At 34.5% G+C, this 16815-nt stretch overlaps 4 protein-coding genes across 5 annotated transcripts; 1 reads left to right on the plus strand and 3 right to left on the minus strand.

Moving 5' to 3' along the window:
- Nucleotides 1-135: 135 nt before the first annotated feature.
- On the minus strand, nt 136-4444 carry LOC104729645 (putative serine/threonine-protein kinase CST). Of its 2 annotated transcripts, none has more exons than XR_015573933.1 (6): nt 3969-4444; nt 3477-3847; nt 1386-1521; nt 1143-1276; nt 918-1019; nt 136-752 (listed from the first exon to the last, which is right to left on the minus strand). XR_015573933.1 is itself a non-coding variant. In XM_019234249.2 (6 exons), the coding sequence occupies exons 1-6, from the start codon at nt 4015-4017 to the stop codon at nt 379-381; spliced, it is 1188 nt and encodes a 395-aa protein (XP_019089794.1). In that variant the 5' UTR covers nt 4018-4444; the 3' UTR covers nt 136-378. The 2 variants fall into 2 exon arrangements, 1 of the variants encoding a protein (XP_019089794.1); XM_019234249.2 differs by having other exon boundaries at nt 918-1041.
- Nucleotides 4445-8401: 3957 nt separating this feature from the next.
- On the plus strand, nt 8402-9644 carry LOC104729644 (uncharacterized). The gene has a single exon (XM_010448604.2). It carries the CDS (start codon nt 8429-8431, stop codon nt 9494-9496), a length of 1068 nt encoding a protein of 355 aa, XP_010446906.2. The 5' UTR covers nt 8402-8428; the 3' UTR covers nt 9497-9644.
- Nucleotides 9645-9801: 157 nt separating this feature from the next.
- On the minus strand, nt 9802-12778 carry LOC104729643 (putative serine/threonine-protein kinase CST). Its single transcript, XM_010448601.3, has 6 exons — nt 12329-12778; nt 11836-12197; nt 11139-11274; nt 10901-11034; nt 10671-10794; nt 9802-10505 (listed from the first exon to the last, which is right to left on the minus strand). The coding sequence occupies exons 1-6, from the start codon at nt 12375-12377 to the stop codon at nt 10039-10041; spliced, it is 1272 nt and encodes a 423-aa protein (XP_010446903.1). The 5' UTR covers nt 12378-12778; the 3' UTR covers nt 9802-10038.
- A 1584-nt stretch (nt 12779-14362) lies between these two features.
- LOC104733129 (protein RKD5-like) lies at nt 14363-16696 on the minus strand. Its single transcript, XM_019233799.2, has 5 exons — nt 16413-16696; nt 16075-16303; nt 15219-15517; nt 14895-15118; nt 14363-14811 (listed from the first exon to the last, which is right to left on the minus strand). The coding sequence occupies exons 1-5, from the start codon at nt 16462-16464 to the stop codon at nt 14587-14589; spliced, it is 1029 nt and encodes a 342-aa protein (XP_019089344.1). The 5' UTR covers nt 16465-16696; the 3' UTR covers nt 14363-14586.
- Between the last annotated feature and the right edge of the window lie 119 nt (nt 16697-16815).

Consider the following 16815-nt stretch of genomic DNA (forward strand, 5'->3'; position numbering starts at 1 on the left):
AAACCCGTGGGAAGGAAATAGAACTCGTATAATTACCGGAACATACCAACCAATCTGGAAAAGTTTTGCTACACCGTTCCCAAAAAATTCGGGCAAAGGCAGAGGCACCAACCGTGCAAGACAAAAAAATGAGAATGTGTAAAATCGTAAGTATTGAAAACCACACAAAATAAATTACATTATAGTCGAATCAAAACACTGTAAAATTGATTTAATAATATAATTAAACCAAAAAAAAACTCTATTGTCAACGTATATATAGCGCCTGTCCGGAAAAATATAGTATTAAGCAACAATTTCATTTTCTAGTCCACACCGTCCGATGGCTGCTCTCTTCCGTTCAATCCCTAATGCGCCAGCTCTGTAACCGTATTGATGTTAAAGTGGTGAAGCACGCGAAGAGCTAGCAACGGTCTGTTTAGTGGAAGAACGGTCAGGGACAACATTAAGTTTTCGGATGTTTTCGAGAACGTCAACTACATCCTTCATGTGCGGTCGGTTTTTAGGATCTGGTTCGATACAAGAAAGTGTGATGCGTGCCATTTCTGTCGCAACCTTGGTAGTGTATTGACCTTTAATTCCTTTGTCCATTATTTGTTTTACCCTGTGTTTGCTTGAGAGTTCCGGTCTTAACCAGTCGACTAAACTCTCTTGCCCCCTTGGCCTTTTTGTGTTGTGGGCCTTTAGTCCGGTCATTACTTCTAGTAAAACCACACCAAAAGCGTATACATCACTCTTAACGTATAAATGGCCTGAGGATGAAGAAAATAATACACAATCTTTTTGTTATTTGACTCGTTCAACTAGTAAGCTGGTATATATAGTCACTAGAAAAAGGAGAAAACCGCTGGCGAGTTCGAATACTAGCATTGGAGAAAAGACGAAAGAGCCGTCATTAGAAAAAGGAAAAAAAGTACCTGTTGCCATATATTCAGGGGCAGCATAACCATAAGTGCCCATGATCCTAGTAGTAACGTGTGACTTCTCGTCTGCTGGTCCGAGCTTTGCTAGTCCGAAATCTGAAATCTTTGCGTCATAGGTCTATACGCCCCATATGTATCAAAAACATTCCATTATCAAAGATAAAAAACGATTACAGAGTAGACTATTCATATCATTTGCGAGTATTAAATTAGACTAACCGAATCCAGAAGTATATGGGAAGTTTTGAAGTCTCTATAGATGACTTCTCTTTGCAAGCCGTGTAGAAACGCAAGGCCACGAGCAGCACCGATAGCAATCTTGATCCTTAACTCCCAAGGAAAAGGCTCGTTTCCTATATCAAATGAAGACCATCCAAAGTAAATCAAATATTAATTTTCTATGAGTACGTTGTTAGAACGATGAACAATGTTTAGTGTGTTTCAGGGATCTTAATTAGTTACGTCGGAAAAGATGATTTTCGAGACTTCCTCTAGGCATGAACTCGTAGACAAGGAGAAGCTCTTTGTCTTCACGACAATATCCTAATAACTTCACCAGATTTGGGTGTGAAAGCATTCCCATGAAGTTAACTTCTGACTGTCCAGAATCACAAAATCTCAAGTTTAATTAGCTTATTCAACTCTAAAAAATCCAATGAACCAAATGAAAGATTTCCGACTCCTAATCATCTCTAAATAAGTCAGATGTTCCATCCAATACGTACGAGAGAAAATAGATATACTCATATATAAAATTTATTATGTTATATATGAATACAATACTTTCATTACAATATGACAGCTAAATAACATGTAACAATGGAAGGATATACAAAATTATCATCAAATGGTTAGATAGGTAATCGATTTCAAAGAATTATATAATACGCTTTTTGCTATAATATTATCATAGTACAAAGCATCATTTATTTATGGAAAAAAGATACTCAGCTACAGGAAGTATTGTTCAATACATGGCCACACATCCCAATTTTAAAAATGTATTGTCAACTACATTAAGTATATGTATTGCATGGGCACATATACCAACTATATGATGACATGTGCTCAACATCACAACCATCTTATTCCGGTACACCGTTTATCAGAATCCGATGTTGACCAGTATTGACTAGCGTTGACCGATGTTGACCAATAAAAATATGCATTTTTTTTTGTTTTTAATATTAGAAACCAAAAAAAAATTAGTTGAATTATTTAGGAATCATTTATAGTGTTTTATAATTTTAAACATATATGGATCCAAAATAAAGATATATTGTATATATATATTCCATTAATCTAGTCTTATAATAGTTATCTTTTTCAATTTCAAAACTTAATGATTCATAAGATATTAAAACTTTAATTCAAACCAGATAATCTTGTTATAATAAATCAAATAAGAAAATTATTTATTTTAACTTTATTAATTTAAAAACATGAACTTCTTACTTAATTTATCTAAATATAAAATAAATATTATTTAATATTCTCAATCACAAAAAATATTTCTACAACAAAAATACTTAGAACCAAACCCAATACATATCAAAATTATTAGAATTATTGAAAATGTTATATACTCATGGTAAAATAAACATTTTAATATCTGAAAAAATTATTAGTGGTTTTTCATTTCAGATTTATTAAGTTTTGCAATATAAAAATATATTATATATCTGTTAATTCATCCATTCTTATAATAGTTAGTTTTTTTTCTACTGCAATGAAAAACATCAACTTATTATTTGATTTATTTAAATACAATGTTTTGGTTATTTAATAAAAGAAATCTATTTGATTGTAAACAACAAAAACACACAATATTTATTTTTAATACATAGAAGATAGAAGATCCAAAAAATTGAGTTTGCAAAACAATATATTTGACTGTAGAAAAAATAATATATATATATATAATTAATATATATATATATGAATTCAAAATAATTATTAATAATTTTTATTTAACTATTAGTTTAGCTTCAAAATTAAAATTACTAATTATAAGAATGAATACATTAAAGATGTAAACAAAATATTTATTTATATAATATAGAATATGTCTTAATTTAAAAAAAAATTATAGAAACTATTTGATATAGCAATTTATATTTTTGGTTTTTAATAGTATACATAAAAAAATGGAATATTTTTTGGTCAATGTTGGTCAACGCTGGAGTCAGTTAACCGGTGTATTGAAATTGTATGTTTATGGTGTTAACCACATGACGTTATATAGTTCATGCATGTGATCATGCAATACATCTACTTCATATAGTTGAGAGTACAATATTATACTTGGCATGTGTGACCATGCGTTCTCGCATACCTTTGTGTAGCTGGCAATCTTTTTTCCTTTATTTATTATTATAATTTACCTTTTTATATTTCTTTTTAAGTATTTTTCAAGACTGCAACAGAGAAAGTCAAAGTCGTTTCTTGATTGGAATAGTCAACTCTTTCTTCATCATGATCAAAAGATGTAATAATTGAGCCAAGAAAAAAAAAAAGGTTTGAGGAAAAAAAGAGATAAAATAAAGATCTTACTCGCCACTCTGCAAATCCTTGAACACTCTCTGAATTCAATCTCTTGATGGCTACGATCATACCGGAACCAGCTTTAGAAGGAGCAAGAGTCTTTGCATCGACCCATCCTCTATAAACTTTGCCGAATCCTCCTTGACCCAACATTGAATCCGGTTTAAAATTCTTTGTAGCCGTCTTTAGATCAAGAAAGGTGTACGCTTTGAGATTCGGCAATTCAAGAATCAGACCGGAATCACTTATAATCCCATTGGAACACTCGCTCGCCGCTTCGGAGAATTGGCTCCGTCGTCCCACGATGCTGCTTGTCGTCGCGGCGGTTGTGGTCGTCATCGATGAGAACTCTGTTCCGCTGCTGTTCCCGTTCGTTGTCGCTGTTTATAACCACAAACATCTTTTTAGGTTTTTTATGTAAGAAGAAGAACCCATAAAGAAAGAAAAAACAAGAACCTGTTGAAAAAAAAAATAATGGATTTGGATGGAACTAGAGATTACCATGACTGTGGAGACCTGTTTTGGAAGGGATTGAACAACAAGCACCCATTACATGAGCCTGCCTTCTCTTCCTTCTTCTTTCTTGTCTTTCTTGTTTTCAGACAAGACACTAGTGGATATGATGATCAAGTGGGTTATTTGTTTGAGCTTTTATTGCTGGATCGTTTGGAATAATTTGAATGAGGCCACGAGATGGGTTGCAAAAATATTTTTTGGTTTTTTTAAGATACAAAAAAAAGAGAGAGGAAATTTGGGATTTGTTTAGGGGGAAACCGAAGAAGGGTTTTTTTTATCTCTTCTTCTGCTTTGCCCTATTTGACAAGAAAAACAAAGGGGAGGTAGAGGAAGCTATATCATTCTCTATATGACATTTTCCATGTTTTTTGGTCTTCCTAGTCATTTTCATTTATTTCTTTTTGAATTGCCACGTACTGTTTATTAAAATAAATTAAACGAAAGAGCCAAGAAGATCGACCAAACAAAAAAATCATAGCCCAAGCTTTTTCTATCTCTTCTTCTTTCTCTTTCTCTTTTTTAAAAAAAAATAAAATATAATTATATATATATATGTGTGTTAAATATCAAAAAGCTTTCTCTATCTATGATCGTGTGATCTGAAAAAATAGTTGAGAATTTTGTTTTTACTTTGGAAATCCACATAATTTTTTTGTATTTTAGTTCACATTTGTAGAACCCATGTCCACATCATGGTAATGAATTAATATTTTTCAAAAGTATGAAATAAAAAAATCTATTAAAAATTTCGGTAAAAGGATCTGGATATTATTCCTATAATCTACTCGATTGAAGACTGTACAATAGATTAATCAACCCTAGTGAGTAGTAGTGGGAGACAATTTTCCTACATTATGTCATATTACTATTTAAATTTCATTTAAAAATAAATCTCATATGGCAAAGACCTCTAACTCAAAAATAAGAATAACTAATATTTTTTTTTTAAGAATAACTAATTCATTGTCACTTTCAAAACTCAGAAGTTCTTTCAAACGATTACAACTATGTATGTAGATCAAAAAGACAAAAACATAAATTTTTTTCCTAATCTGGAGCAGAGCCGTCGCAGAAAATTATGAGGCCACAAGCCCAAAAATATTTTTAGGTCTGTTAAAAAAAAAAAAAAATGAAAACACAAATAAATAAGAGTTTGGAGGGTTGAACCCGTGACATCTTAGATGTTTTCCACTGCTTATACCACTAGGCTAAAGGAACTTTCTGTAAAATAAAGCCGATTATAGACCTATATATTATGCGGCCGCAAGCTGATGCTTCATCAGCTTGGGTCTTGGGCCGGCTCTGATCTGGAGTCAAGTTTGATTTTCGTTATTGTAGATATGATAATATATATTGACTTGAACAAAATAAAGGGGTGTTATTGAATTGAGGATTTTAAGTGATTCTAATTAACGTAAGGCAATAGTGGATTTAAAAGTCTAATGTAATTGTGTGGATTTTAATGGATTTTTGAATAACACTAGATGTTAATGGATTTTTGAATAACACTAGATGTTAATAGATTTTTTTAAATTCACAATTGAATAACACCTGATTTTTAAATACATTAAATTTTTTTAAAAACCACAATCCAATAACACCCCCTCAAACATTATAATGTGAAACCGACGATCGTAAAAAGACTTTTGCTTGTGCCTGTAACATGCTCAAAAGTCAGCCACTCACATACACAGCTTGGACGTTTGTTTCTTTTTGGGATTTTCTCGTTCATTTCCACTACTAATCTGAAGAAAAACATTAATTCGATTTTTAATTTTCTACTACAAAGTTGTTTCATAATGAGAGACATCAAAAATTCTCCAATGGCACATATAATGAGTATATATATATATATATATATATATATATATATATATATATATATATATATATATCTACCGACGTGAGTAGAAGAATTTATATTCTTCACTTGGTCAAAGATTTTTCATATGTTCTAATGATTCTAATGATCATTATAAGTTCTAATGATCACAATACAACATAAGTTCTAATGATCACAATTTTTACAGTAAAAAAGAAATCGAGTAATGTTGCCTAAAAACTTTTAAATCAAAAAAAATAAATTATCATTACATATTAATTTTCCCATGAACAAGATTAAGAGAGATGAAACCAAATCTGGTAAAATATAATTTCTTCATTCAAGTGTAAAGTGAGATACAAATTAGGATTAAATACAAGTGAAACTAAACCACTATGCTAACCAAACTATACAAGAGATTAAACCAATATAAACCGACTATATACTCTAATATTACAATAACCTTTAAATTAATTAATTTGTATAAATTAAATTTCAATTCCTGCAATTTCTTCAAACGTTCGAGGATGAAAAATAAAATTTAAAATGACCAAATATATTGAAAAGAACATCAAAAGGACACTTGACCACGTATAAAAATGCCAGATTGGACGGGAAAATTAAATTTCAATCACAATATTCAAACGCGGAGAATTATTAAGTACAAAAACCATATTTTCATTTTCTTCGTTATTGATGTAGGAACACTCACACACACTTATAGCAGTCTCTTACGTTTCGAACTTCAATGTACCGTACACGTTAATAAATGATCCCAACATATTAACCAAGTACTAGCTGATAGTTCTTGTAGAACTGTCACCAATTGTAAAACCAAAACAACAAAACACCTTGTAGCTTCAAGTATTCGAGACCTTACTCTTCAATGCAGAACTCGGAAAACAAAAAAATTGGATGAGCTAACATAAACTATAATAGAGGCAATAACAAAAAATAACAAGATCAAGTGATATACAAACCTTTTTCAAGTCAATCTGCCAATTGTAAAAAAATAATAAAAAAAAAAGTTAGTAAAATGATCAACACAAAACAAATGATCAATCACGGACAAAAGCAATTTTACAACAGAAGCTGACAGACATCGATTTAAAACAGAACCTAATCATTGAAGCTCAAATGATCACGGACAGAAGCAAAGAGCAGATCAAACAAACGAAAATAAAAACAAACGAAACTCCCAAAAAAAAAATGAGAGAATCAACATTGAAGTTAAAACAGAACTTCTTAGCATATCAATCATGCTTTACTCAACAATACAAGATAATAACACATAGAACTTCAAATAAATCATAAAGCTAAACTAAAACAGAACCCAATCAGAACAAACAAGTGAAGAACATGTGATTAGAACAGAAATAGGAAGAAGTCAAAATAAATGATGAATAAAGTCAAAACAAATTCTGGGTGCATAACACATATCTCCGTTTTTAATAATTGATACAAGATGATTCAACTGCAGAACACATGATTGATAATAGCGACAGAACACATAACACTGCAGAACGCATGATTTGCAAATTGATCAACCGAACAAACAAATCCAAAAACCCACAGAAATTGATACAAGATACAATAGAAATTGAAACAGAGTAGAACTCATAGACAAAAATTGATACAAGATACAACAAAAATAATCACATGTGAATGTCTCCATGTGAATGTCTCCGTGAAGTCTCAGACAGAGGAGATGAGTAGCAGTTTAGGTTTTTCAGCTTGAATAATGGGGATTAAATCCTGAAAAAGGTGTTTTATATACCTGGTAACTAGAAAACGAACCGGTGGTGAGAGGTAAGAGCAACGAAGCCAAACAAATTTATTCGTTTTAGTGAGAGATCGTAGGGATAGGGGTTATGCAAAATGACTATCAACACATGGGGTTTTAATCGGATTTTAGTCGGATTTCGGGTAAAATCCGATCGGATTTGGATATCCGAAATTAATAAATCTTAGATCCATTCAGGTATTTTCTTCTATCGGGTACGGGTTTTAGGTCAGATTGTTCGAATCGGGTTCGAGAATTGGGTTTCGGATTCGGGTATTTTGCCTAGGACTAATCTATGTTACTTTTCTCTTTTTTTCTTTAATTAGTATTTACACAACACAGCTTCAATAGCTTCCTTCTAGCTTCTGACATTGAAAACTATTCTAATATCTAATGTTACCGGTATACGTTAATGTTTAAATTTTTAATAGAATTTAATAAATATATGTCAATACAAAAGTTTACAAGTCACGTCATTGTCGGGCTCGGATGTCACATGCATAATAGTATTATTGCAGTGCAACGAGTCTTTGTACTTTTGTAGTCTCGAACTCTCGATGACCAAAACCGCACCAGCAAATATTACATCTTTGGAAGCAACCTACGAATAAAGTTTATGGGCTTCAATGGGCTTTAGACGATATTAAGCCCATAGAATCAAACGAATCTCAGCGTTGGATTTTTATGTTAAAAATCCGACGGACGCAAATCTTCTCCACACGAAAAGGCGGGAGAGAGATCTAAACGAACGAACGCGACCATTTAACTGCCACAACCGCCATTGCTTAGAGCAAACATTATATAAGACTACTTCAGAATCGTTTGGTCTTTCTTACGCGCATGAGAAACATGACTGATAAGTCAGAGAAAACGAAAGCGATTGATACTGACGTAGAGAGAGATGAGTCCGAAGAGCAATGGAGCGATGATGATTCCGATACGAGAGAAATCGTTCTCGGCCTCCCTGCTTTGAGTATCAGCAGTAGAGTATCTGGTGATATTATTGTCGCTGAAAGAGAGGAAGATGAAACGCGTTTGAACGAGCAAGTGGAGGAAAATGAAGCGCGTTTAGCGGTTGTTGCGGCAGGGTTGGTTGTGGCTGCGGCAGAGGAAGCTGTTACGAAAGGGAAGAGTGATGCGGGTGCGGGTGGGAGCGAAGCTCGTTTGAATGAGCAAGCGGTTGTTGCGGCAGGGTTGGTTGTGGCTGCGGCAGAGGAAGCTGTTATGAAAGGGAAGAGTGAGGAGGGTGGGAGTGGTGGGAAGAAGAAGAGTAGACCGAGGACGTCGACCAAAACTGATGACGAGGCGGATGGTTCAAGCAAAGGAGAAGCGAAAAAGCCTAAGAAGAAAAGTTCGGAATTGACTAATCCACCGAAAGGACCACCAGTTTGTCACATCTGTGGAAGACGTTTTGGATCTTGGAAGGCTGTGTTTGGACACATGAGGGCTCACAAAGATAGAAACTATCAAGGGTTTCTTCCTCCTCCTACGTTCTCTGCGGCGGCTGAAGTCTTTACGATCCCGGGGAAAAGCTCTGCTTTTACTCTTGTCACTGCAGGAGGAGGAAGTTCTATTGCTATTGCAAGCGGAGGAGGAAGTTCTATTGCTATTGCAAGCGGAGGAGGAAGTTCTGGTGGTGTTGCAAGCGGAGTAGGAAGCTCTGGTGGTGTTGCAGGCGGAGTAGGAAGCTCTGGTGGTGTTGCAAGCGGAGTGGGAAGTTCCGGTGTTATTGCCAGCGGTGGAGCTAGTGGGGCTTCGGAAGGTGAAGGTGGGAGAGATGTAGGGATTGATTTGAATGTGAAAGCCGTGGAGGATACAGAAGCAGCGAGTGGATCTGGAACTGCTGCCAAGTTCGATCTTAATAAATCACCACCGAAAGAAGATGAGGAGGAAGACAAAGCCGAGTGAAAATCTGTTTCAGTCAACTTATTTAATAAAGCTAATATTCTTTTGTTACATACATTTATTTATCGTTGAACTTATTAAATTATCTTATATTTTCTTTTGTTTTAGACGGATGTTTTGCTATAATGTGGAGAAAAACTATTTTCTGTTGTTGAGTTGTCAGTATGAAAAATGTGTTTTCTATAATTCTAATGGATACATGTTCGATAAAGATCACTGTAAGTCTGCAACATATAAACATATGTCACAATGTGGAAAAAACTGTGGGAAAGAAAAAAAAAGCCGTTATAATTACAAAATCAGAGCAATTTACCAATGTGGAAAAATCTTTCTACCCCATACCCTAATAGTCGTGCAAATACATAGTCACCATCCGTGCAAGACACAAAAAAACGATAAAGTATTTAACCGTAGGTATCGTAAAACAACAGAAAAGAAATTACATTATAAGCAAAACACTGTAAAAATTGATTTAATAATATAATTAAACCAAAAAAAAACTCTAATACCAACATATATTTCCCGCCGCTCGGAACATATATGTATTAAGCAACAATTCCATTTTCTACTCCAAACCGTCCGGGCGTTGTTTTCTTTCGTTCAGTCCCTAATGCGCCAGCTCTGTAACCGTATTGATGGTGAAGTGGTGAAGCACGCGAAGAGCTAGCAACGGCCTGTTTAGTGGAAGAACGGTCAGGGACAATATTAAGTTTTCGGATGTTTTCGAGAGCGTCAACTACATCCTTCATGTGCGGTCGGTTTTTAGGATCTGGTTCGATACAAGAAAGTGTGATGCGTGCCATTTCTGTCGCAACCTTGGTAGTGTATTGACCTTTAATTCCTTTGTCCATTATTTGTTTTACCCTGTGTTTGCTTGAGAGTTCCGGTCTTAACCAGTCGACTAAACTCTCTTGCCCCCTTGGCCTTTTTGTGTTGTGGGCCTTTAGTCCGGTCATTACTTCTAGTAAAACCACACCAAAAGCGTATACATCACTCTTAACGTATAAATGGCCTGAGGATGAAGAAAATAATACACAATCTTTTTGTTATTTGACTCGTTCAACTAGTAAGCTGGTATATATAGTCACTAGAAAAAGGAGAAAACCGCTGGCGAGTTCGAATACTAGCATTGGAGAAAAGACGAAAGAGCCGTCATTAGAAAAAGGAAAAAAAGTACCTGTTGCCATATATTCAGGGGCAGCATAACCATAAGTGCCCATGATCCTAGTAGTAACGTGTGACTTCTCGTCTGCTGGTCCGAGCTTTGCTAGTCCGAAATCTGAAATCTTTGCGTCATAGGTCTATACGCTCATATGTATCAAAAACATTCCATTAGCAAAGATAAAAAAAAAGATTACAGATTATTAGTCTATTTATATCACTCGAGAGTATTAAATTTAGACTAACCGAATCGAGAAGTATATTGGAAGCTTTGAAGTCTCTATAGATGACTTCTCTCTGCAAGCCGTGTAGAAACGCAAGGCCACGAGCTGCACCGATAGCAATCTTGATCCTTAACTCCCAAGGAAAAGGCTCGTTTCCTAAATCAAATGAAGATCAACCATAGTAAATCAAATATTTTTCTATGAGCACGTTGTTATAACAATGAACAATGTTTAGTGTGTTTCAGAGAGATCTTAGTTACGTCGGAAAAGATGATTTTCGAGACTCCCTCTAGGCATGAACTCGTAGACAAGGAGAAGCTCTTTGTCTTCACGACAATATCCTAATAACTTCACCAGATTTGGGTGTGAAAGCATTCCCAAGAAGTTAACTTCTGACTGTCCAAAATCACAAATCTCAACTTTAATTAGCTTATTCAACTCTAAAAAACCCAATGAACCAAATGAAAGATTTCCGACTCCTAATCATTTCTATATAAGTCAGATGTTCCATCCAATACGTACGAGAGAAAATAGATATACTCATTTATAAAATTTATGAATACAATACTTTCATTACAATATGACAGCTAAATAACATGTAACAACGTGTCCCCAACTCAAAAATCCGGTAACAATGGAAGGGATATACAAAATTATCATCAAATGGTTAGATAGGTAATCGAATTCAAAGAATTATAATTCAACTTTTGTTATAATATTATCATAGTACAAAGCATCATTTATTTATTATTAGAATTTCTCTTTATTATATTTCTTTAATTAGATTTCAAGACTGCAACAGAGAAAGTCAAAGTCGTTTCTTGATTGGAATAGTCAACTCTTTCTTCATCATGATCAAAAGATGTAATAATTGAGCCTAGTTATTTTTGGCCCCATCAAAGAAGTAATCAAACTCAGCCAAGAAAAATAAAAAGTTTTGAGGAAGAAAGATCTTACTCGCCACTCTGCAAATCCTTGAACACTCTCAGAATTCAATCTCTTGATGGCTACGATCATACCGGAACCAGCTTTAGAAGGAGCAAGAGTCTTTGCATCGACCCATCCTCTGTAAACTTTGCCGAATCCTCCTTGACCCAACATTGAATCCGGTTTAAAATTCTTTGTCGCTGTCTTTAGATCAAGAAACGTGTACACTTTGAGATTCGGCGATTCCAGGATCAGACCGGAATCACTGATAATCCCATTGGAACACTCGCTCGCCACTTCGGAGAATTGGCTCCGTCGTCCGACGCTGCTGCTTGTCGTCGCGGCGGTGGTGGTCGTCATCGATGAGAACTCTGTTCCACTGTTCGTTGTCGCTGTTTATTACCACAAACACATCTTTTAGGTTTTTTTTTATGTAAGAACTAAGAAGAACCCATAAAGAAGAAAAAAAACAAGAACTAGTTGAAAAAAATAAATAATGGATTTGGATGGAACTAGAGATTACCATGACTGTGGAGACCTGTTTTGGAAGGGATTGAACAACAAGCACCCATTACATGAGCCTGCCTTCTCTTCCTTCTTCTTTCTTGTCTTTCTTGTTTTCAGACAAGAGCTAGTGGATGTGATGATCAAGTGGTTTATTTATTTGAGCTTTTATTGCTGGATCGTAAGGAATAATTTGAAAGAGGCCACGAGATGGGTTGCAAAAAGATCTTTTGGGTTTTTATGATACTAAAAAAGAGAGAGAGAGGAAACCGAAGAAGGGTTTTTTTTATCTCTTCTTCTGCTTTGCCCTATTTGACAAGAAAAACAAAGGGGAAGTAGAGGAACCTATATCATTCTCTATATGACATTTTCCATGTTTTTTGGTCTTCCTAGTCATTTTCATTTATTTCTTTTTGAATTGCCACGTACTGTTTATTAAAATAAATTAAACGAAAGAGTCAAGAAGATCGACCAAACAAAACATAGCCCAAGCTTTTTCTATCTCTTCTTCATTCTTTTTTTTTTTTGAAATATATATATATATATATATAAATTAGGGATATATATATATATATATATATATATATATTAAATATCAAAAAGCTTTCTCTATCTATGATCGTGTGATCTGAAAAAATAGTTGAGAATTTTGTTTTTACTTTGGAAATCCACATAATTTTTTTGTATTTTAGTTCACATTTGTAGAACCCATGTCCACATCATGGTAATGAAATATGATATTTTTCAAAAGTATGAAATAAAAAAAAAATCTATTAAAAACCCGGTAAAAGGATTGGAGACTATTCCTATAATCTCGATTGAAAACTGTACAATAAATTAATCAGCCCTAGTAAGTAGTAGAGACAATTTTCCTACATTATGTCATATTATTATTTAAATTTCATTTTAAAAGAAATCTCATATGGCAAAAACCTCTAACTCAAAAAATAAGAATAACAAAACTTGAAAGTTTTTTCAAACGATTACACTATGTGTAGATCAAAAACATGAATTTTATTTTCTAATCCGGAGTCAAGTTTTCGTTATTGTAGATATGATAATATATATTGACTTGAACAAAATAAAACATTATGATGTGAAACCGATCGTAAAAGGACTTTTGCTTGTGCCTGTAAAATGCTCAAAAGTCCGCCACTCACACAGCTTGGACGTTTGTGTCTTTTTGGGAATTTCTCGTTCATTTCCACTACTAATATTAAAAAAAAACATTAATCGATTTCTAATTTTCTACTTCTACAATTCTACAAAGTTGTTTCAAAATAAGAGACATAAAAAATTCTCCAATGGCACAATTATTTTCTTCTACCGACGTGAGTAGAAGAATTTATTTTCTTCACTTGGTCAAAGATTTTCATATGTTAGCCTTTTTCAAAACAACATAAGTTCTAGTGAGCACAATTTTTTACATTAAAAAAATTCGAGTAATGTTGCCTAAAAAATTCTAAATAAAAAAAGTAAAACTACCATTACGATTACCTTTAAATAAATTATTTTTTCTTTGGATAAATTAGATTTCAATTTATGCAATTTCTTCGAACATACAATAGATTGAAATAAATAAAAAAGACCAACTATATTGAAAAGGACATAAAAAGGATACTTGACCACGTATATAAATTGCCAGATTAGACGGAAAAATGAAATTTTCAATCAACATATTCAAACGCGGAGAATTAAAAATACAAAAACCATATATTGACGTAGGAACACTCACAGACGTCTTTAACAAAAAAAAAAAAAAAAAAAAAAAAAAAAAAAACACTCACAGACGCACACACACACACTTGTAGCAGTCGCTTACGTTTCGAACCTCACTGTACCGCACACGTTAATAAATGGTCTTTGTCGTGTGGACGGAGTCGTCGTAGATTTTCAAAGCACGAGCTTAACAAAAAGGGACCACTCAAGATGCGTTGATTTGAGATCAGTTCAGAAACCAAGATTTGGGTTTGTTTTTTTCACCACGTTATTATCTCACAAATTCGATAATACTACTATTGTACCTACTTACAGTATTAAAAAGATAAAGAAAAAAAAAAGAAGAGTTTAATTCCGATTTCGAACCACAAAAATGAGTCATGATACAGGAGCTCCTCCTCATGTTACCGGAACTCCTTAACACCAAAAATTATGCAAGCAAACATGGCTTAGCATCTGTTACACCTAAATACCAAAGCACTTCATCACAGATATCCTAACTAACTAATATGTTCGATGATTCTCATGTTAATAAAAGGCCTAAAAATCTTTTTTTTTTCAAGTGGAAGAGGAATTAGAGACGAGAGATTCTTGATTCTTCTTGGCTCTGGAAGCTCTGTGTCTTTTCTTGAAGTTGATTTGTCTGAATCTTTTGGTTTCTTTCTGTATCTCCATGAATGGTCTCTCCACTATATTTCTCTTCTCTGTCTCCAGTTTCTTCTGTTTCTTAGCTACCGCCATCGCAGCTGCTTCGCTATTTTCCTGCTCCCTCTCTGCTTCTCTCTAATCAAAGACAAAACAACATAACAATGCTTGTTTCAGTGACCTGTTGTATTAGATTAATGAAGAAAGAGAGGGAAGCAGACCTGAAGATCGTGGATGAGACTGTCGAGAGATTTGATCTTCCTATGAGGCCACCGGGGAATCCCAAACTCTCTGCATTTCTTTTTCAAAACCGTGAGACCTACATTAAGACTACGAGAAGCTTCCACGATAGTAAGACCAAAGTATTTTGAAAGATCTTTCAAGGAAAGTCCAGCAACAATCTTTGATGGTGTCCTCTTCCCCATCAACATCTTGACATTTTCATCTACATTTTTACAATGAACCCTTATATTAATCACCAAAATCTTGAAACTGGACTTAGCCGGCACGTAAACCTATTGACATTTTCAAGAAAGAAGAGATACCTGATTCCGAATGTTCAGTTTTCTCATTTTCAGATTCCTCGGATTCGGATTCTGAATCAGGAAGGCAGTTAAGGTCTTGTTTAAGGACGATCCTTGGCGGTTTAGGCTGATCAACCTCACAGTCTCGGACGCTATCATCTTCGGATTCCAACTTTAGCAGTTTAGTCTGATCAGATTTACAATATCCGACACTAGTGCATTGTTCCTGGTCAGAGACCTTTGATGGTGTCTTCGGTTGTGATCCAGAGATAAACTTGAGGTCATTAGCTAAATTAGGGATGTCCTCCAGCTTAGGGTTTCTGTCAATAAAAAGAGAAAAAAATGTTTAGTTTCTAAAACACAACTCAAGAACACTACTGTTACAAGCCCATTTGTTTACAATTAGGAAATCTTAGCAAGTACAATCGAGAGAGTGAACTGATTCACAAGTTTTGGTCTAATCAGTAACTATGGACCAGAGAATAATATATAAAGACCTGTGGAAATAATTAAAAGTGAAGACAACTATATAAATTTTGTGCTGTTACCTTACCTGTGTGGCTAGTACTAATAAGACACACAATAAATCGCATCCTAATCATGTGTCCAACTCTGTTGTAATTTTATATAGATAACTCATTCACGTAATCTATTCCATTGCTACATTTTGGCCATTGTGGTTATGCAATGTTTTTACTCTGGAATCAATATTCAATAACACTATATTTCTATGAAATAATATTAATCTAGAATTCGATTTCAAGATAACACCGATACTAAAATAGATTAACGTCGTGTGATGTGACTTATAACCGCACCAAAAATTAAAAAACCAAAACGGTCCTAATGAATGAGGGAGTCAACAAAACAGCGTTACCGTGAAGGGCAGAGGAGAGTAGGAAACCGAGGGAGCGGGTGATTAAACCGGAACAAGAAGATACAACGCCACGTGCCAAAAACCGACCCTTCCGAGATCTCCGGTCGCCGGGAACCTTCCAAAAGAAACAGAGGCTTCGCTTCCTTCTCCACATAAGGGCTTTCGCTTTCGAACAAGAACTCTCTCTCAATCTCCACCGATCCATATACATGCAAACTCCTCACCGCCTCTGCATTTCAACCCCACACCCACACACACCAAAAAACAAAAACCAGTTCTCAAACCTGACCCGACCCGACCCGAATTAAAGTTTCTAGACAGTGTATTATTAGACTTACCTTTACGGATGAGGCTCTGGAAGATAGCGAGTGAGGTTAGAGAATGTGCCATGTCCGGAGAAGACCAAGAGTCGCAAAAGCCGAAGATTTTAACATATAAACTTTTTTTGTGAAAATATATATTTTGTTTTCCTTTTTTAGTGTAAAAAAAAAAAAAAAAAGATCTGCAGAAGAATCCAAGGTTTTTTTGTATTTGAAGCGTTTTTTTTGACCTCAAGTGAAAAAAAGGCTTTAGTGATAAAAGGGGAAGAAGCCCTTTGGTCTCCACTCCCTGAAATTACCAATAAAGCCACTGGCTTTAAGTTATATGTACTTTCTTGTCCTCCTCGGTTACACTGAAGATTCGCTAGGGCACGTGTAAGCGTGCGAAGCCCATTTAGTTTAAACACTCACACGCGCGACG

This window comes from Camelina sativa, chromosome 12, assembly GCF_030686135.1.
Source record: "Camelina sativa cultivar CO46 ecotype springtype chromosome 12, ASM3068613v1".
In the NCBI taxonomy this organism is placed as follows: Eukaryota; Viridiplantae; Streptophyta; class Magnoliopsida; order Brassicales; family Brassicaceae; genus Camelina; species Camelina sativa.

Excerpts from the sequence above, each read along its gene's own strand:
- LOC104729644 (XM_010448604.2), top strand. The coding sequence starts at position 8,429 with ATGAGAAACATGACTGATAAGTCAGAGAAAACGAAAGCGATTGATACT.
- LOC104729645 (XM_019234249.2), bottom strand. The coding sequence starts at position 4,017 with ATGGGTGCTTGTTGTTCAATCCCTTCCAAAACAGGTCTCCACAGTCAT. Across the intron at positions 1,522-3,476 it reads AAGGATTTGCAGAGTGGCGA|TCAGAAGTTAACTTCATGGG; the intron begins GTAAGATCTTTA and ends GATTCTGGACAG. Across the intron at positions 1,042-1,142 it reads CCCATATACTTCTGGATTCG|ACCTATGACGCAAAGATTTC; the intron begins GTTAGTCTAATT and ends TGGGGCGTATAG.
- LOC104729643 (XM_010448601.3), bottom strand. The coding sequence starts at position 12,377 with ATGGGTGCTTGTTGTTCAATCCCTTCCAAAACAGGTCTCCACAGTCAT. Across the intron at positions 11,035-11,138 it reads CGAAAATCATCTTTTCCGAC|GAAACGAGCCTTTTCCTTGG; the intron begins GTAACTAAGATC and ends CATTTGATTTAG. Across the intron at positions 10,795-10,900 it reads CCAATATACTTCTCGATTCG|ACCTATGACGCAAAGATTTC; the intron begins GTTAGTCTAAAT and ends ATGAGCGTATAG.
- LOC104733129 (XM_019233799.2), bottom strand. The coding sequence starts at position 16,464 with ATGGCACATTCTCTAACCTCACTCGCTATCTTCCAGAGCCTCATCCGT. Across the intron at positions 15,518-16,074 it reads ACTCTCCTCTGCCCTTCACG|AAACCCTAAGCTGGAGGACA; the intron begins GTAACGCTGTTT and ends TTTTATTGACAG. Across the intron at positions 14,812-14,894 it reads GTCTCATCCACGATCTTCAG|AGAGAAGCAGAGAGGGAGCA; the intron begins GTCTGCTTCCCT and ends GTCTTTGATTAG.